Source organism: Euleptes europaea, chromosome 4 (genome assembly GCF_029931775.1).
Source record: "Euleptes europaea isolate rEulEur1 chromosome 4, rEulEur1.hap1, whole genome shotgun sequence".
NCBI lineage: Eukaryota > Metazoa > Chordata > Lepidosauria > Squamata > Sphaerodactylidae > Euleptes > Euleptes europaea.
This window is the reverse complement of record NC_079315.1, coordinates 69,929,933-69,951,423: the sequence shown is the minus strand read 5'-3', so window position 1 is coordinate 69,951,423 and position 21,491 is coordinate 69,929,933. Positions and strand designations below refer to the sequence as shown.

At 41.9% G+C, this 21,491-nt stretch overlaps 1 protein-coding gene across 1 annotated transcript in view; it reads left to right on the top strand.

The window, feature by feature from the left end:
• The first annotated feature begins 1,542 nt into the window (after window positions 1-1,542).
• Window positions 1,543-21,491, top strand: part of COMMD10 (COMM domain containing 10) — a 68,111-nt gene continuing 48,162 nt past the window's right edge. The window contains exons 1-5 of the mRNA XM_056848556.1: window positions 1,543-1,601; window positions 2,394-2,484; window positions 6,855-6,965; window positions 9,308-9,463; window positions 19,960-20,070. Coding sequence (XP_056704534.1) covers window positions 1,567-1,601; window positions 2,394-2,484; window positions 6,855-6,965; window positions 9,308-9,463; window positions 19,960-20,070 — 504 coding nt within the window. The 5' untranslated portion in view covers window positions 1,543-1,566. The remainder of the gene's footprint in view (window positions 1,602-2,393; window positions 2,485-6,854; window positions 6,966-9,307; window positions 9,464-19,959; window positions 20,071-21,491) is intronic.

The window sequence follows — 21,491 nt, the reverse complement described above, 5'->3', positions numbered from 1 at the left end:
GTTTCTGTTCTGCCAGTGGCAAAAAAGTTTTTGTTCTTTTTGATATTTCCTCTTTAACTCTCTCCTCCGTTTGTCTTTGTGAACATACGTTCTACAAGTGATATTGTACAATAAGCAAGGAGCCTGCAAGGACTTGTGGAGGGCATCTCATTTTCCCCTCCCCCACTATTTTCTCTTTCCCTTTCCTGAAAGCCCCCACAGCCTCTCCCTCTTTCCTGCTTCCTTCTCTCTTTCCCGTTGAGGGTTGCCAACCTCCAGGTGGTCGCTGGAAATCTCCTGGAATTACAACTGATCTCCAGGTGACAGAGATCAGTTTCCCTGGAGAAAATGGCTGCTTTGGAAGGTGTACTCTATGACATTATGGTCCCTCCCCTCCCCAAACCCTGCCCTCCCCAGACTTCACCCCAAAAATCTCTAGGAATTTCCCAACCCAGAGATGTCAACCCCATTCCCATCCACCAGCCAACCTACCTTTTTCTGCCCTCCTGTCTTCAGCTTTCTTTCCTTGTTAGCCTTTACCCAAGAAAACTATGGTCCAATTTGCCACTAGGCTGGGCCTACTTGCAGCATGGGAAACCTGCAAAAACTTGCAGGGGGCACCCATTCTCCCCCTGTATCCCCCCCACTTTTTCCTTTTTGGCTCCTCTCCTGACAATACCCACATCCTCACCTTTCCCTACTTCCTTCTCTTCTTCTCACCCACCATCCAACCTACCTTTTATCTGCCCCCATTTTCAACTATATTTATTATTTATTTACTTCATTTATACCCCGCCTTTCTCCACAATCGGGAACCAAAGCAGTTCATATCGTTCTTCTCCTCTGTTTTATCCACACAACAATCCTGTGAGGTACATAGGCCAAGAATAACTGGCCCAAGGTCACCCAGCAAGTTTCCACGGCAGAGAGGGGATTAGAAACTGGGTCTCCCAGATCCTAGTCTGAAAATCTAATCATTACACAACACCAGCTTCTGTGAGGGAGTTGCTGTCGAAAAGTAGCAAGCAGCGAGTCCTGAGTGAGTCACGCAAGCGGCATGGTAGCAAATGCCACGATAAAAAGGCTTTAGTCGTTTAGCTGCCACAAGACTCCAGTTCGTTTTGATTTGCAGAGGTACATCGAGACGACACCCACCCTTTTGCACGGTACTCGTGTTGCTGTAGTGGAAATTAGGCCCCCTTCTGTCATTTCTGCTGATGGCTGTTGTTTTCGTCTTAGTGGAAGACAGCGCAGGCAAAAAAATAACAATAAATAAATAAAAAAGCACGCTTTAAGTTCAAACCGAAAGCCCGGGCAAGCCGGTCACGTGAAGAGCTGCCCCTGAAGAGCTAAGAACCAATCCCAGAACCAATCCCATTTTGACGGCTGTCAATCACCCTCTCCCCGCTAACTCCCATAGGCGGGAGGAGAAAGCTCTGCCCCTGAAGAGCTAAGAACCAATCCCAGATCAGGGGGCGGGGAGGCCCCGCCCCCTGATCTGGGATTGGTTCTTAGCTCTTCAGGGGCAGAGCTTTCTCCTCCCGCCTATGGGAGTTAGCGGGGAGAGGGTGATTGACAGCCGTCAAAATGGCGGCGCCCATCGTTATTCCGGATACCGGCAGGTAGGGCAGGTCGAGCTCCGTTGCCCTTTCTTCGTGGAGCAGACTCAGGCGCGTCAAAATTGCGGTCGCGGCTGTTTCATCTCTCGCTTGTACGTGAGGAGTCGTGATCAGCCTCCGTGTAGAGCGCCCCTGCTCAATTGTCACCTAAGAGTACATTGTTCGCCGAGGATATGAGCCCCGGGGCCTGTTTTTTTAATGCCTGTTCTCAGCAAGAAGTAATAAAAACGAGGAGTGTCAAGCAGGAGAAGCAGGCCTCTCCTACCAGCAGCTATGGGTTAGCGAATCTGCACCTCTGCTAGCAAGGGGCCCCTCAGTAAAGCATCCAGGTCTTTTTTCAGATAGGGTTGCCCACTCCAATTTGGGAAGCTGCTGGAGAGTTGCGTGCAGAGTTCGGGGTGGAGAGGGGAGTTCAGCAGAGCTGTGATGCCGTTGGGTTCGCCCTCCAAAGCTGCCTTTTCTTTCAGGGGAACCGATGTCTGTGTTCTGGAGATTAGCTGTAGTTCTGGGAGAGCTCCAGCTCCCATCTGGATGTTGGTGGCACCCCTAGTGAATAGCGGATAGAAATTAAATCGCTAAACCCTTTATCCACACCAAAATACAGTAGGGGCAAAAATGCCACTGCCTGGTGTTTTGGTTACTGGTATTAAAGTGCGGACTAAAAGACACCCCCCCCCCAAAAAAAACAAATCTATTGTATGCAGGTTTGAGCTCTTTTCTTTTAAAGGACTAGCAGTGCATAGAGAGGTTTGTCGATTTCTGCCCTGTCTCCACTTTGAAACTGTCCTTTTCCAGTGTCAGAAATGCAGTGTCTTTCATCAACACCATAGACACTGGCAAGTTCTCTCGACTGCTCTCCCGCATCCTTCAGAAGCTTCATTTAAAGGTTTGTATAGAATCTCTCTTTTTGATTAAGAATGTTGCACTAATTATAGGTAAACTTGTTTTGAAGACTTATTAGTGTCTAGTGACCCAACCAGAGAATGTAGTGATGCTATTTTAAATCATTTCTATGCTAAAATTCTCCAGGCTCTACTGTGTGTGTGTGTGTGAAGTGCCGTCAAGTCGCAGCCGACTTATGGCGACCCCTTTTAGGGTTTTCATGGCAAGAGACTAACAGAGGTGGTTTGCCAGTGCCTTCCTCTGCACAGCAACCCTGGTATTCCTTGGTGGTCTCCCATCCAAATACTAACCAGGGCCCAGGCTCTACTAAACAGATACAAATTGATGCATACAACTCTGTGGTTTACCTGCTTGGCAAATTGAGTTATGGAGACGTGTTCAGGTAGAGGATGAACAAAGAGGTGTGTAGGATTTGGGTTGAATCCTTGTGATTTTGTGGCAGAATCAAGAAATAGGAAGCTCTTTATGGAACAAAGAATTCCAGCTCCCACCTGGATGTTGGTGGTATCCCTAGCGAATAGCAGATAGAAATTAAATAGCTAAACCTTTTATCCACATCAAAATACAGTAGTGGCAAAAATGTCACTGCCTAGTGTCAGAGTTTTATGATGGTTCTTAATTTTGAAATTTCAGTACTGTAACATCAAAGTCAATGAATGGTCTTAAGCATTCTTAACTTTGTGCTAGACCCGTGTTGGCGAACCTATGGCACGCGTGCCGGACTTGGCACGCGGAGCCCTGTCTGTGGGCACGCGCTGGTAAGTCAAGAAGCCCCCCCCCCTTCCCCCGACTCCGGACCGCCCAGCTCGGCGGGGCTTTGAACTGCTCCGTGCTGCCCCGAGCAGTTCAAAGCCCCTCCTTCCCCGGACTCTGCGCCGCCCAGCTGGGCCGCGGGAGCTTTGAACTACTCAGCGCTGTCAGGAGCAGTTCAAAGCCCCTCCTTCCCCGGACTCCTGGGGCTCCCGGCCACACCGGGATTGTTATTCATCTTTACTGGCAGGCTGCCTTCGGATGAGTAGCTGCTTCCTCCAGGCGTTTCTACCTTCCTTTGAAGGTGCCTTCTCCCCTTTTCAGCTTAATTGTCATCATTAACTTTACAATCTTTATTGCCAGCCGCAGCTTTGCTAGCTATTGTCTCATTGCAAATTACTTTGCGGGAGATCTCTTCGTCCTGTAGCTGACGTCATCACATACTTCCTTCTCCCTGCTCCACAGCAGGCGAAACGGAGCGCGCGTCTACAGCGTGCACAGAACACTCACATTTATTTTTTTAATTCAGAAGGACTAGTAAGTGTTCCCTCATTATTAATTTCCATTGAGACCTTGCTGCCTTCCCACCGCCCCTAGACTGACACAGGCTTCAGTGTGTTCGTCACAGAGAGGATTTAACATCTACAGAACCGTTTGGCTCATTACTTGCAAGCACAGAAAGGGAGCTCCTGTTTCCCTTCCCCCCCCCTCCTTCTAACTTTGTGCTTACTGCTTCTTGTGCATGCTTGTTATTCAACTATCTTGGCTGATATTGCTTATTTAATTGTGCTTATTGCTTTTTGTGTATGCCTGTTACCATCTTAGGCTGCTATTGCTGGATTAATTCTGTTGGGAGACTTTAATACACTTGCATGGGATGAAGACACATTTACTATAGCTGTTCTATTTAATTCTAAGTTGTTCATGTATTGTGGCTTTGTATTGTAATAATATTATATTGACATAGGAATATTTATTGCCATTGTAATTCATGTACTGAAAAGTGTATATTGTTACTAAACAATACTATTTGAAACAAGTGCACGCTTTTTTGGTATTTATACTTGTGTTCACAGTTGCTGTAAGCAGTAGAGCCTTGTGCTGTATCTTGGGTTGTGACACACATTTTTGCAGCATAGGTGTTCTTTTCCATTTATTTCCTAGACTTGCCACCTGGAGGTTGGTAACCCTACCATGGCGTTTTAAGTGCAATTCTAGGGCACACACTAACTTGAGGGTGTGCTATACTTGGATACAGCGGAGCAGCAGCCCCACATTGTTGGGTATTGCACGGCTGTTATATGCTTAGGGTTGCCAACCTCCAGGTAATAATAGTAGGAGATCTCTGCGTGGAGCAGTTCAAAGCCCCCCCCTTCCCCCGACTCTGCGCCGCCCAGCTGGGCAGCGGGGGCAAATTGCCGTGTTGGCACTTTGCGATAAATAAGTGGGTTTTGGGTTGCAGTTTGGGCACTTGGTCACTAAAAGGTTCGCCATCACTGTGCTAGACTGTGGACATTATATGTTCTGCAAAATTATAAGCAGACATAAGTAGACCTTTGAATTAGATTTTGTGCTTGCACTTATTCCTCCTTAAATTTTGACTTTGCTATAAAAGGTTTTGTTAAGGTATGGGGAAACAGATGGCTTCCCTGGCTCTTCTCCTTTAATGGCAGAACTATTTCTTCTTCTCCCATAATGCTGGAATTCAGGGGCGCACAATGAAGATAAACAATAAATTCAGGACAGTACATTTTTACTCAATAAGTAACTTAATTTTGGAATTTAGTGCTAGTGGATGTAATCATGGCAAACATCACAGGTTGCTGTAAAAGAGCTATGGATTGGCTGCTAAGTCTGGTTGGTGGCTAATGGAAGTTTTCACATTATAAAGAAGAATATCAGTAGTATGAGGGAACATTCAGGGAAGGCCTTGGCTTCTGGGCCCTGTTGGTTAGTCCTCCAGGGCATCTAGTTGGCAACTTTGTGAAAGAGAATGTTGGTCCAGATGGATCATTGGTATGATCCAGGAGGTCTTTACTTACGTTCAGTGGACGGAAAGCAAAAGTTGTCTTATGTTTTGTTAATACTGGTTTGGTGGTGTAGAGACCTTTGTTCGGGGATGATGTTTTTGGCCAAAAAATGGTCAAATTACTGGTCACATGTTGGCCAAGTGTTTTTCTGAAGCGTTGACTTTATTTAGAACAATGCAATCGTTGCTTTAATTGTTAACGGTTTAGACCAGGGTTCTCCAACATTTTTGAGCTTGTGGGCCCCGTTGGAATTCTGATACATGGTGGTGGGCATAAGCATAAAATGGCTGCTGCAGGAGACAGAGCCAACTGCAAAATGTCAGGGAGTGAGATTATGCATTAGCTCTAAAAGTAACTCTTCACCATTTCAGGCAGAAGCTCTCTTCAACAGAATGCCTTTTTAAATGAATGTATTGTGTTAAAATATTTTCTTGCACAAGCACAGCTTATCTTAATTCACACAGTGAAGATCCTTATGGCAACTGCTGCCAAAGCAACATTTGTAAAAATCAGCACAGCCAATCAGATCTCCAATGGCCAATCCAATGCCCAGCTGGGCAAAAGCCCTATCTGGCTGCAGCTGATTTCTAAAGGCATTTGGTGGGCACCAGAAAGTTGTTGACATACACCATGGAGCCTGTGAGCGCTACATTGGTGACCCCAGGTTTAGACACGTATGCTCATTACAAAAACTAATTAGTTAACGGTTCATATTATAATTCATTATAATAAAGTTAATTTCACTGTTCCAAGAATAACAATTTTAGGTAAGGTTTCTATAAGTGTGAACGATTTACCCAACAATTATGCTCTTTGGCATTTCTTCTGAAACACCATCGTTGGACTTTGAGTTTCCGTCTAGACATTAGGAAGAATTTTCTAACAGTTAGAGCGGTTCCTCAGTGGAACAGGCTTCCTTGGGAGGTGGTAAGCTCTCCTTCCCTGGAGGTTTTTTAAGAAGAGGTTAGATGGCCATCTGTCAGAAATGCTGATTCTGTGACCTTAAACAGATCATGAGATCTTCTGGGCCTGGAATAGGGGTCACTGGGTGTGTGTGGGGGAGGTAGTTGTGAATTTCCTGCATTGTGCAGGGGGTTGGACTAGATGACCCTGGTGGTCCCTTCCAACTCTATGATTCTATGACTGCAATCACATCTTTTTTTAAAAAAGAAAGAAAGGTAATCCAGAAAGTAAAGTAACAAGAACTACCAAACAACAGCAACAAGTTTGAGACGCCTACAGTTACAGTAAGTGGCTGGTAGGAAAAGCTTTGCTGTGTTGCTTGCTTTGCCCCTGCCTGCTGCAGAAAAAGGAACAAGCAACATTTGATAAGAAAGGAAATACAGCAGATAAGCCAAGGCATTTTAATCTTTGTGAAATAATTGACAATATTTTGCTGGGCCAACCTTTGGCCTTGCGTCTCTTCATGTGAAAGGTCTGCCCAAGATCTTTTGGATCCAAGATGCTGTGTTGCATTTTTAAATAAAGCTGTAAGTCTATTTTGGAATTTGCAGACAACCGTAACCTTTACTGAGAACTGTTTGAGTTTTTGTTAAATGAAACTTTCTTTCAGGGGGAAAGTACTTTCACAGAAGAAGAGGAAGAAAAACTTCAAATTGCCTTCTCAGTGGAAAAACAGGATCTTCACCTTGTCCTTGAAACAATAACATTCATTTTGGAACAGGTATCTTTTTAATAACTGCCATAAGTTCAACCCATATTCAAAATCAGTAGAAACATTTGTTTTGAAAAAGGTTTTCTGGAACATGCTCTTCAGGGTTTACTCAGTGTTGGCAACATTTAGTTTTGGCAATGGTTAACAACCAAAAGGCCTCTTTCTTTTCTGAATCTAGCCTGAACATCTGGTATTTCTTGTTCCATATATGATAGTCTTTGTTGTAAGATTTTGAGCATCATTTTATTTGCGTGAGAAATTAATGTGAAGGTCTGATAGTTGCTGCAGTCTTTGACATCTTTTTTTGCGGGGGGGAATTGCTACATAGATTGAGCATTTCCAATCTGTGGGCATTGTTTTGTTTTCCATATTTGTTGGCATATTCTTGTTAAGTTTTTGACGGATTCTGTTTCTGTGGCTTGGAATAGATCTATTGATATCCCATCTACTCCTGGTGATTTGTTTCTCCCAATTGCTCTCAGTACAGCTTTCACTTCACTTACTGAAACTGTAGGTGGTTCTTTGAAAGATTCATCTTGGAAGGAATCTGTCAACCTTTCATCTCTTCTGTATAGTTCTTCATTGTATTGTTCCCATATTTTTTTTGTCCTGTTCAGTTAATGTATTTCCATGTTGATTCTTTCAGCATGCCCAACCAATCAAGATCGTTTGATTTCTTGGGTCTTATGGAACAAATCTCTTGTTCTTCCTTTTTTGTTGTTCTATTTCTTTACACTGGTTATTATAATAGTTCTCTTTTTCTCTATGTGCCAGTGTCTGGAATGCTTAATTTAGACCTGATTTTATTTCTGTTGCCTTTTACTTCTCATCCATCTTTAGCAATTTTAAGAGTTTCCTCAGACATCCATCGAGGCTATTCATTTCTTTTGGCTTTGCTCATTGTTTCTTGATAATGTCTGTGGTTCCAACCAATAGTTCTTCTGGTTCATGTTCACTTGAATTTAGCGATGCAAATCTGTTCTTTACACTGTCTATAAACTCTTCAGGAATTATATTTAGATTGCATGTAGGCAATGGTTTGGTGTTTTTCTTCAGATTTATTCTAATTTTCAGTATTAACAGTTAATGGTTTGTACCACAACCATCAGCTCTTAGTCTTGTTTTAGTAGAGAGAATAGAGCTTCTCTATCTTCTGCTTCTGATTTTGTCATATGTTTGATTTCTATATTGGCCATCCGGTGATTCCATTTATTCAGTTGTTTGTTTAGTTGCCTGAAACATGTGTTTGTAATGACCAAATTGTTGTCTTCGGAGAATTCTATGAGTCGCTCTCCTGCTTCATTTCATGCTTCTAGACCACTTCTTCCAACAATCTTTACACACCTGAGTCAGACAATATGAGTCCATCGTGTCTGTGCCTTAACACAAAATGGAGTTACATTAGTTATTCAAAATTCCATTTTGTAAAACCTTGTTCTGTTATACTTCTTCCTTGGAGATGTGTCATTCCATCATTTGTCTCCTTTTTGAGGCAGACTAAAGCGTTCTTATTGGCCGGGCCTTTGAGAGATGGGCTGTTTTGCCTATAATTTTGTTTGTTGTGGAGAATTGCTCTGTCACTGTATTGTTCTTGTACTGTTTGTACTGTTTCAGTTTTATGGTATTTATAGAATGTTTTCATTTTTACATTGTTGATTGCTTTGGAAGTCAAGACTGAAAATTGCTGTATAAGTACTACAAATACATGTATTTATTACATTTATATGCCACCTTTCTTCTGTGGAAGGCATGGTGCTATCTGTTTTGTTCCTTTGAGCCCCCTCCCCTCTAGGCACTGGCCAGACCCAGGCTTGCTTAGCTCCAGCAAGGTTGCTATATCATGCGTCTTCCAGCCGCATTCAAGAGCCTTACCAGACAGTCATTTTAAGCACAACTGTTGCACACATTTTCCTCAAGGAAACCTAGTGTTCGGGTATTGTGGCTGGGTGCCATAGTTTGTTGTTGAATGTTAGGGGGGAAAAACAGTTCTCCAAGCTAGGGCTTCCGTTGGAATTGCAAATATGGAGGTAATGGTTGGTATGTGCTGGATATAGCTGCAATGGTTTGGATCAAACCAGCTTTTTCACTAGTGAAAACAGGAGGAGGGTGTCCCCTTTGACCACCAAAAAGGTTACGCTGCAGGTCATGTGACCTTCATGAACAAAAACCATGTGGAATGATGTAATAAGGAAGGGAATTTGCCCAGTTAATCAAAAAAGCTGGCTGGATCTAAGCCAATACCTTGATGTTTGCACCATGGGTAATATGCATTCATAATCTCTTGGTGTGCTTTTCTGGGGCTTGTCTAAAGTAGCATTTACAAAATTGGGTTTGTGTATTTGCTTTCTCAGGCTGTGTATCACAACTTGAAACCAACCATTCTGCAGCAGCAACTGGAGCATTCCCATGTGGATCATGATAAAGCAGAAGTGTTTGCCACTACATGGGCTGCCGCAGGGCCAGACACAGTGGAGAAGTTCAGGCAAAGGATTTTGTCACCTCAGAAGGTAGTAATTATTAAAACATATGTAAGGCATTAAACAGTCAGTGCAACATTTGAAGGGTTTTTTTCTGCGACTGAAGAGACGTGCAGGTGTATGGTATATTGTAAATGTGAGGCAGATTTGCTAACGTTCAAATGTTTAAAATGACTTTTAAATAATGAAATGGTTGTGTTCTATTATTAGGAGTTGAGCAATATAAAAATTCTTACGTGTATGTGCTCATGCAGTTAATTTTGAGAATTTAATACATTATGCACACAAAAAAGAGCGCAATCTTTGGCATTGCAGAGAGCCCGCTGGTTCTGCAGCAGATCTCACATGAAGCAGGTTCTTGGCCTTTATAAGTGAGTGCAGCATTAACTAGTTCAAATAAGGACATGAAGCTATTTATGTGAGGACAGGCTCTTGCAGATTTGTAGAGGGTGGATGTGGTTACTACAGAACTGAAAAATAGGAATAATATGCAGTCTAGAATGTTGTCCAGTGTGTTGTGTTTACTTAGAGATAATCTTATTTTGCATGGTGTCAAGGCTGACCCTGCCTTGGTGCAGTAACGTAGCCAAATTTACCTGGGTTTCGTCTCAGTAACTCCCCAAGCAACCCACACCATAAAGCAAAAGAAGGCCTTAGTGAAGAAATTTAGGAAAAGATGTTAAAACAAGGCTTATAGTTTAGTACAGTTAAGTGCACAAAAATAACAAAGCTGACCAGCTATCTTACTTACTGTGTTTGGTTTATTGCTCATTAACAAAGCAAATAAGAAATACGCATAAACTATCTTACTTACTGGAGTCGTAAATGGCACCGTTGGTTCTTCAGGCAAACAGTTTCCAGCGCATAATACAAATATCTTCTTGGCAACAAGGAGGGGTAGGAAGGAAAGGGTAAAGGGATAAAGGTTCTTTTCTCTAACTACACTTACAGAAAAACGCTGGCCGTACCCTCCCGACCTCCTCATCCAATCATTAGGCAGTATCCATGGAACTTTCCCCCTCCCATACCGGATTCGCAGTGGAACTGTGTGAGCTAATAGACCTGAGAAGGTGTCCATTCCCAGTAGCTGCCAGTGTGGGAGGTGGCTAACACCTCCAGAGAATCTGAGAACGGAACCAATTGGGGAATTCCTTTAAGATGGCTTCTCTCTTGACACGTGGTGCCTCTGATGTAAAGTCCAGAGCTAACTTAGCTTGGCCTTCTTCCTGACCAAGTCGTTGTGTTTGTGTACTGAGAGTCTTCAGCGGAGAATATTCAAACACGCACACTCTGCTTGGAGCTTGTTTGGCCTGAGAAAATCTCCTGCAAAACCGTGGAGACTATATGATTGTGGCCACTTGAGAAAGCAGAGCTGTCATCACACTAATTGCAAGGGCTGGTTCACACAAAACAGCACTTCGGCGTATGTGTGGGGCCAGAAGCTCGCCAGCTCTTTAGATACTCATTAGGGGCTACTTGGGAGTGTCAGCCAGTCTTTACTTAACATGCGGTGAACTCTGTGGCTGAAATGCCATGTTGGTTGGAGGAGGCTGGTGGAAGGATACGTATCATGTATTTGAATTTTGGAGTATGGGACTTATGGGAGAGAAGAAGGTAGCCAAGGGAGGGAGGTTGGAAAGGTACCGTGGGGAAGAATTAACAAAGGAAAGGTTCTTGCTGTTGATTAAAAAGGATGAACTACAAACTATACGATATAACAATTACATTTATTGAAAGGTGTACACAGTAAAATTGTTAAAAACACAGGGCCTGGAATACAGGCTACATATAAAAATCAGTGACAGAATTCTTATGCACAGCTGCTACACAAACAGTGTAAATGACCAATGCTTGACCAGATTCATTTTGGCCTGAGTAGGCCTTCCTCAGTGGTCATAAATACATAAACTGATAAAAAAACACATCTGGAAATAAACCTTATAAAATATTTATGTTCCAATTCATTCATCACAGGTTCATGTACACACCTCCGGAAGCATTGTTCATTATGCATCAGATTGTGTGAGCAACTGTCCATGTGGCGAAACCCACAATTTGGGTTAAGAATTTACATCAAGCCACACAAAATATTAGATAAAACTATTTTATAAGGTTTATTTCCAGATGTGTTTTTTATAACTTTATGTATTTATGACCACTGAGGAAGGCCTACTCAGGCTGAAACGCTTCTGGTCAAGTATTGGTCATTTACACTGTTTGTGTAGCAAGCTGTGCATAAGAATTTTATATTGGTTTTTTATATGTATCCTGTATTCCAGGCCCTGGTTGTTTTTTTTTTAATTGAATTTTACAATAAACACAGGCCCTGTGTTTTTAACAATTTTACTGTGTACACCTTGCAGTAAATGTAATTATTTTGTTATATTGTATAGTTTGTACCTCAGCCTTTGAAGCTTTGTCTAGATATTTGGTTGAGTTTTCCCCCCTTTTTTGTTGTTCGATTAAGAAGGATGTTCTGAGGCAGGCGGACAGAATTTCAAACATACCCTCTGTGTGTTAGAGACATTTGCCTTCCTGGATTGATAGTCCCTGAAGGAATATGCCCTGTGATTTTTGCTGTTCACAACTCAGCTTGTAGCTGCATCCAGGAAGATTCACATCCTTGAGTGCACATATTAGTTATTACCTTCAAATGGCTGTTGTGTCAGTGGTTAATATAAATTAAAATCTCTGTGTGCCGTACAAGGTTTTTTTTGGGGGGGGGGGCTTTGTGTTGGTAGTTGGCCTGAAATTAATTGGAAGAAGCTCAAAGCAAGCGTGTTCATATTAACAGCTTGATTAGAAACACAGCTAATGCCAAAAGCAGCAGAACTAAGAGAAGTAACTCCAAAGATGTGCCAAGATTTAATATGGAAATGGATATTAGAATTTATTTTGTTATGCTCTAGTGATGACATCACTAGAGACAAATGGGACCTGATTGATAGTTAGTTATAAGGCAGATCAATAAGGTATTTATATTTCTCATGCCTTAGCTTTGTAACTGCTCCTTTTTCATTTCAGTAGTTAGTGATACTACTGTGTCAGCAGGAGAATATTAGTGGTTGCAAAAAAGGCTGAAAATATTTTTCATTCTGGGAAGATATGGGTTGGATCTAGACAACCATGAGTTGATCTCCGATTGCAGAACAGATCTTGCCCATCTGCCTCCCTTCTTGCATACACCCATATATCTCCTAAAAATTTGCTCCTGAAGGTCGAGAGATCTTTAGGAGCACTGTGAGCGACAGTGTGGCACACTGTAAGTTGAATGGGAAATACACTAAGGCAAGGGAGTGTGCGTGCCCAGTTTTCATGGAAATGCTTCAGTCTTGTGCAAGGACACCTGAGGATCCAACCCTTCAAAGGCTGAAGTCCACAAACTCTGCCCCATCTGCACAAGCAGGCAGGCACTAGAAACCAAAGTCAGGTGTGGGGGGTGGTATGCCAGCGGGGGGCTAATTGACAAGCCCTGAAACTGCTGTAAATGATCTGACCTGTTACAGCCACTTAAAGTGGGGCTCATGTCCGTTTGTGGCAGCCTTTGCGCAACAGTTCACATCGGATACAACAATTTCGCAGTTGCACACAGCCACTGGCTCAAGCAGGCATGGCTGGAATCTGTTGGAGCTTGGCTGTCTTCTGCTGGCTGCTGGAAAAAGATTGAGTCAGTGCAACAGTGTTCTGGATTTCATCATAACCTGCCCCTCCTTGGTCTTCTGGGGAATATAAAAAAACAAAACATAATTACTTCCTTTAGCTATAGAATCTTGTTACAGAAGATCTATGGTCCGGTCAGATCCTCCCTACATTCTTTCAAAAATGTGTGTGTGGCACAATATGAGTCTCATACAAAAAGTCCCATAAATGCAAAAAGTGCTGTTATATTAGCTGAATGTCTTGGCAGAAACATTTAGTGCTCAGTTCAGTAATAATCAGGCTAATAACCTTGGAAGGTATTTTTAAAAGAAGCTTTTAAGTGAGACAAGTTCTGTGGAGCTAAATCTCTCGTAGAAAGAGTCTGGCCGTTACCGCACTAGGTATTCCCAGCGATGTTTCAAGAGTTTGGAAAAGTTGTAAAAAAATCTGTTTGCACTTCCAATGTGTTCCCACCAATTTATTAAGAGTGCGAAATTGTTGTAAAAAATGGTGTTTGCACTTACTTTGGCCCCTTCAGCTGTGAAGACGTCTTTTGGCCGTGGTATTCAAAAACCCTTTACAAGCGGTGTATTGGTTTGCTCCGTTTAAGTGACGTCATTTTCCCCATGTGCCCCGTGTAATGACCCTCCCGGCTCTCCCCGCCACGCGATCCCAGCCAGCTGCCCTTCTCCCGGGCGCCTCTCGGAGCGCTGGCAGGACCCGCGAGTCCGGCGAGAAGCCCTCCCCCCCTCCTAGCCCAGCCAGCTGCCCTTGAGTGCGGTAGGGAACACATCGGAAACAATGTATTGTATAACGTTGTCAAGCTTTAAAAAATGCCCTAGAAGGCTGAGTGCGGTAACCCCCTCTGTTTGCTAAGAATGAGAATCATTTGACAGCAGAGAGCTTTGAAAATTGTGCATTACCAGAAGCAATATGGAAGTTAACAGCCACTCTGTCTAATTTTTGATGGTGCATATCTTCCCCTTTCAACTTGTTTCCCAGTGCTAAAATGATTGATTTTGGGTGGGTGCCTATCTTACTACTATTTAGTAGAAAAGAGCAAGAGCCCAGTAGCACCTTAAAGACTAACAAAATTTCTGGCAGAGTATGATCTTTCCTGAGTCACAGCTCACTTCTTCAAATACCTGAAGCTCATGAAATACCTGAGTTGTGACTGACAAAAACTCATACCCTGCCAGAAATTTTGTTAGTCTTTAAGGTGTTACTGAACTCTTGCTCTTTTCTACTGCTACAGTCAGACTAGCCCTGACCTGGATGGCCCAGGCTAGCCTGATCTCATCAGATCTCAGAAGCTAAGCAGGGTTGGCCTTGATTAGTATTTGGATGGGAGACCACCAAGGAATACCAGGGTTGCTGTGCAGAGGAAGGCACTGGCAAATTACCTCTGTTAGTCTCTTGCCATGAAAACCCCAAAAAGGGGTCACCATAAGTTAGCTGCGACTTGATGGCACTTAACACACGCACGCACACACACACACACACACACACACACACAGTCGGACTAACATGGCTACCCATCGTGATCTTACTACTGTTTAGTCTGTTTTAGAACACTGTTATATATCACATTAAGTTAATCTTACATGCATAACATAATATGCCTTTCCTCTTGAGCTAAAAAGCCATGTAGGAACACTAATCCTTCATGCATCAATTCTTTAGCTTAAATTTCACTAACTCAGAGCGCAAATAAGAAACTAATGTAAAATGTGACTCTTCAGTAATGCAAGCAAGTAATGGAAGCCCTCACTGCATTCATTCAGTGTTTTGGAGACATTATATAAACTAGGTTGAAATTTATACTTTAGAAGAAAGCTTTTGGGCTTTGTGGAAGAGTTCTGCTGCATGGAGTGTGGGTGTCCCCATACAAAGTGAGAGCACATTGAAATATCACAGAGTTCTAGGTGTTTCCCTGGTTATCTGTCTGTTCCAGAACAGCGTGAGAACCTGGATTCCTTCAGTGATGAGTACCTCTCTAATTGTGTCCTCTCAGCAGCAGCCTAGACTTCATGAGGGTTGAGCTGACCCCAGCAGGCTCCAGCAGCTTAAGACATAAAATATGGCTCAAATGTGATTTCAGTAGGGTCCAGTTCTTACACAGATTTCTGCAAACTATAAGCATCCCCTCTCTGTCTCCCCTTTCCTCTGCTCTTGTTTTCTGAGTTCCAGAACCATGTTGTTCACAGCATTAACTATCCTATTAAGTTGAAGTACTTTTTCCAGAACTGGCACATTGAGATCCAGCGTGGTGTAGTGGTTAAGAGCAGTGGACTCTAATCTGGAGAACCGGGTTTGATTCCCACTCCTCTACATGCAGCCCGCTTGACTTGGGCCAGTCACAGTTCTCTCAACCCCACCTACCTCACAAGGTGACTGTTGTGGGGAAAGGAAGGGAAGATGATTGTAAGTTACTTTGTGACTTCTTAAGGTAGAGAAAAGCAGGGTATAAAAACCAACTCTTCTTCTCACCTAAATGGAACAAAGTGTTGTGTGTTCTTCAGCAATGAAAATGGATTGTAGGATGGGTCTTTAAAGAGAGGAAAGGATAGGTATCTCTCACCTTGGCTCTCCAGTTAATGATTTTTGTGAATGTATACAAGTTTATATGAAAGGATTCATCATCCCTTATAAACTTTTCTTCAGGTGCTTGGTTTTCAAGTATCATTTGTTCAGATTACGAATAGGTTATGTTGTGCCTTTGGATAGAACAGTGCCACTCTTTAATGCAGGCTCGAACAGAAAGTAGGTCTGTGGGTCACTGCTGGACCATTGGCCAGTTCTCAGTGGATCCCCTACTTACTACCGTAGCTGCTTTCTGAAGTATGTTGGGTCAGGTGGATTTTGGTTGGACCCAGAAAGCTGCTAATGATAATCAAGATTGTGTCAAAATTGTAATCCTGGCTCTGTATTAATCAATTTTAACAATGTTTATCTGCTTGTCAAATGACTGTAAATAAACTGAACTGAATCAAGATTGTGTGCTCAGGATTACCTAACACATATAAGTTATACCTTGATTGATGAAGTTGTGGATGTGCACTATTTTGCAAATTCAAAATCCTTTTGTCTGCCATGAGATTCTAGTCAACAAAAGGAGACTCTGCAAGGTTGAAGTCAGTTGATCGCTCTTTTAATGCGATCGGGTAGCTACTGCTTCTGGAAAACTATTTTGAATTGTGTACTGACAGTAAGCCTAGTAGGCATGAAAATTGTCTTTGTTAAACGATCCTTAGAACATGTTCCTGTTAAAAGCATGTTTATTACCCTGCAAAAGCAAAACATAGAAAGTACATTTGCTCATTTGGTGGGTTCCAGTTTGTGTCCTTGTTTCTCAGCATGTCTTAAATAACCCACGTCTCTATGTCTGTCCCACTTTATTGTGGTAATCTATCATGGACCCTAAGCAGTCAAAATAGGATGAACTCTATTCTATTCAATTTTCCTTTCAATAAAATAAATAGGTAAGCCGTTCTGAGGCAGTCTGGCAGCATATGGTACATTAATCAAAAATTCTTAAAGCATTCCTGGCTGCTGGCAATGGGGGGAAATCTACTTGAATTGCACTGGAAAAATAAGACCATTCAATATTTGAAAAGAAAGTTGCTTAATTTTTCCTTTGCTTGCAAACACTATTGACCTGCTGTATGGTTTGTGTGATGGCTTCAGTACTTTTGAAGTTCTGTAATGTTAAGTAACTGAAAATGTATCCCATATTTTTGTTCTCAATACAAATGTGGTATAATAATCAGCCCACAAAAAAGCATAGTGCAGAAGGAAACTGTGATACAGCACATGTTCTCTGATGCAGTGGCGTCAAGGGTATTATATGGGTTGGATATAGCAGGGAAGGGAACGCCACTTTGGCTAAGCCTGTGTCGCTGAAGACCTTCCAAAATGACGGCCAGCTGAGCATAAGTGAAAAGTCGATGCCACGTGTCAAGACTGAGCCCCCTCCGGGACTCAGACCTTGTTTGTAGAATAACCCAGCCCAGGCCAGTAAACTCAAGCCACCGCCTTTTAAAAAGCTGAAAAGGCTTTATTAAGAGAAGTGCAAAGATACTGATTAAAACACAGGTTACAGTTTAAAGGCACACTGCTTAAAATAACGTAGGGGGTTACCGCACTTTGTATTCCCAGTGATGTTTTAAGAGTTTGAAAATGTTGTAAAAAACATCGTTTTAAAAGGGTTTTTGGATACCACGGCTTATAAATGGTTGGAAGACGTCTTCACAGCTAAAGGGGCCAAACAAAGTGCGAACAGTATTTTTTATAATGTTTTCAAACTCTTAATACATCGCTGGGAATACATAGAAAGTGCGAACAGTATTTTTTAGAACGTTTTCAAACTCTTAATGCATCACTGGGAATACAAGTGCGGTAACCCCCAAACTCGTAGCTAATCAGAAATACTTACTAACTGTTACTTCGCAGGTGTTCTAACTCGCTGGTTCACGTCTCAGCATAACATGCTGGGCACAAAGCATTGCAGAGTCTACACATTACACTGAAGTGCTGAAGATTTGGTGTTCCGAAACGAGAAGGAAGCAAAGCAAAAAAGAGAGATTTTTCACCATAAGGCCTAACATATGGATTTCTGAACTCAGGTCAGATGACCCATCTCTCCCAATCAGAGTATCACACGGGGAGAAACCTCTAGATGGTTCAGACTGGTTCTGACCAGTCCACTTCTCAGGAGCGAAGGAGTGAACTCATCCCCCCTCCCATCCTTCTCACAGATGAATTGTACCATCCAATTAAGCTGGAATGCAGGGTGTCCTTGGCTGGCTATCTACTGGCCAAACAAGCTGCAGGTGTTACTTGTTAGATCTCTGTGAACTGAGCCTCTGGAAAATTACTGAAGGTGACACTTCGCATTCAAAATGGAGAATAAAACTTTGGTCAAGAACACAGAATGGTGCTTCTGTCTTTACACCCCATGTAAGGAGAGTTTAGATTTTGTGGTTTGGAGCAATTGTCTCCTGTAAAGAGGAAGAGGTTGTGGAGGCTTGTTTGAGAAGCTAGTTGTCATTGATCTACCTATGCCTTCAAGGGTATTTTTGGAAGCTTAGGGCACTGCGTTAGCAGAAGGCTGTTGCAGCATGTAGTATATACTCAGTTACTACACAATGACTGTCCCAATGGTGATTCTGTATCTGAAAATACAAACCCACTTGAGTTCACAAACGTCCTGATAGCAAATGACTTAGATGCTGCTACCTGCATGTGAGTTTCTGTCCCCAGATGACCATACTATTCATAGTATCCTTGACTCTATAGAAGATAGCTATACTTTTAAAACAAAGGTTCTAATGCCAATATGTTAGAGGATTCCTTGCCTAACGGATGACTGGTAGATGAATTCACTGAAACTATATTGTTCATTATTCAGCATTAAAATAGATGTTTATTCATTCTATCTCCGAACTTCTGAGAATCATTTTTCCCTTTGCTTGAGGCTTTAAATATCTTGATGTATAGTGTTTAAATGGGTTTACCATATGGTGTTCCTGTTTGATTTTCCCAGTGGAAGTCACACATACAAATAAATGTCACATATGAAATAAAGTGTTTATAAATAAACCAACTTTCAGATATTGCATAATAATAGATTTGTGAGCTGTATGGCTGTTAGGACCAGATTGGCTTGTAGACAGGGAAGTTGCATTCAGATGGCAGACTTAACCGCGGGTTAAGTTAAAATACGCATGGCTTGTTGCTGAGCTTGAATGTGTTCCTCCTTCCTCTGTGCTCTTACACAGCGCAACAAAGGAATCCTAACTAACTCCAGCTACCTGCCTCGTATGAACACAGGCTAACTAGATTTACTGTGTCCCTGCTGTCTGGGATTCTAAGCTCAAATATAACTCTGCCTTATAGACCCAGTTAGTGCATGAGTGGGGAAACTAACTCTGGTTATCCCATGCTGGAGTTGGCGTCTTCCTTTCTTGTACTCTGTGCATGAAGGGAGAAGAGGAAGGAGGGAGGCACTCATGTGAATCTGGCAAAAAGTTGAGTTTGTGCCCATTTTAACTTAACTATACTTCATGCAAGCCTGTGGGAGGACTGTTCTACGTGAGTTCACCACTATACAAATCATTATGTGCAGAAAGGGCCCAGATATGACACTCCCAGTGGTATCTCAGATTATGTGAATGAGGGGCAGCACTGGTACAGTGCCTCTTGGTTCCTTTGGCAGTTCTTGTCTAAATGATTTCTAATATCCTAGTGGAAACAGGGTTTCACTCATGTTTGGCTGCTGTTTTTATCCTTTGCGCCCATGGCTTACCAACACCCGATACTTTACAGTAGTAAAAGGAAAGCTATATTAGCGAATACAACCAGTTCAGCCTTATTTGCGAAAAATCCTGGCAGAATCTGTTTTCTGCAAACATTATAACAGTAGTTTTTTGATGCCCTCCTCAAAAGTGCCTGTCAAAGTACCACTGTAAATTTCTAAGTTGCTATTGAATTCATCATGTAGAGTTTGCAACTTTGCTTTTGAGCTTGAATTTTGGTCAGTTCAAGGAAGAGCACGTCTTTCCTTTTACACTGTCAGTCTTGCAGAATCTAAACTAGCTAACAAGTAAAAGTACTATACATTTATTTTTGTGGTACTGTTAGGCATGACTGAACATATTCCAGGAGAGCAGATCAATTTGTTAAAGAAGGTCTCATTTTCACAGAGAAACCTCTCAAGTACAGGCAGTTGAGGGTAGGAAGAATGATGAAATTTTGTTGAAACCACCATTCCCTCTACAGTTACCAGGCTGCCTTTTGCTGACCCCAATCACTAAGCAGTGGTTGTAACAGAAAAATGCATTGTCTTATTGGTATGTCTTATTGTAATAAGCATTTGTGTATCATAGCTTGAGACGGTTGGATGGCAGCTTAACCTTCAGATGGCTCAGTCTACCCAAGCAAAACAGAAGTCTCCTCAAGCTGTATTGGAACTTGGAGTGAGCAATCAAGATTCAAAGGTAAGAAGGTTCCCCCCCCCATGTCCTTTATTTAATTTTCTTTGCTGTAGATCATCAGGCTTGCCTAGTTCTCAGGTTCCAAAAATATACATTAAATGGCATATACGTTTATAGCAACATAAGTAATGGATTTCTTGAAATTTTATAGTTGGACCTTAAATGGCAACCAGTTTCTCATTTTTGTCTGAAATTACTTAATTCAGCTTTTGCTTGCCTCATGTAAACTTGGAAGGTGATCCAGAACCGTTAAATATGAGGCTTGTTTAATTATGGTGATATAGTCACTGATAAAAACTGTAGGTGTGGCCATAATTGTAGCAGCAATCCAGTCAAACTGTTGGCATGCAGCCATATGCACAGCTGGATTTTTATCAGTTGGGTCTCTGTTAGTTTTTGTGTTTTGTTGTCACAACATCGACAATAAATGAAAGAACCTGCTTATTAAACTTAGTTTTTAGGTAGTCCAGTTTCTACCCCATCCTGTCCAGATGACAGTTATCTACAGTTCAAAAAACCTTATATAATTACCCTGTACCCATTCCACTCTGACTGTTGAATGCTCGCCCAAATACTTAAGTCTTGCTTGCTCCTCATTAGGCTCCAGTTAAGCAGAAAATCCCTCACTATTCATTGTTTTCACCTGGTTTTAAAAATGTGAACCAATTGGTCAAAATTGTGCAGTCATTTCTTTGGCAATACATTTAATGTCCTCATTTTGGAAACTTTGTTGTATGCAAATACCAATGAGTAACATGTATAAACAGTAGCTTGCCTCTTAACTAAAACAAAATTGGGTCATACAGATCTTTTTATAAAAGTATATGCCCTTATGAACTAAATGCTTTCTTTCATTTATTATTTCTTTTTGAGAAGCGTATGTAAACGTGATCCAGATATTTCCCCCCCTTTTTTTCTTCTTATCTGGCTTCCCCATATTATATTCCCTTCTTCTGTTATAGCTGTGGGACTATATTTGTCATCATATGGGAAAGCATCAATTTGAGAAATACGGCTTTAGTGTTCTGTGTTTGAATATTTAAACATTGACCTGAATGGGTTTGCATTGGTTCGCCAGGGGGCAGTAAAGCTCTTTCAAGTATTCTGCATTTCTCCGGCACATGGAATATTTTTTTCTCATGACATTGTTGAACCAATTGTGAAGCAAGTTGTGGGAACCTGTGTTTACCTTTCTATTCTGCATACAACAGTAGGTGAAACAGAACTCTGTCTACTCACTTAATGATTTTAAATCAATATACAAATGAAACCGATGCTGAGTATTTGTTAACGACTCTAATCGCAGAAATAGTTTTGTCTATTTAGGTCTTTCCTAATTGGTTTTTGATCACAAACCAGAGCTTGGTTGTTAAATGTTAAGTGCTCTGAATTGATGCAAAAACATTTTAGTGTGAGAGATGTAT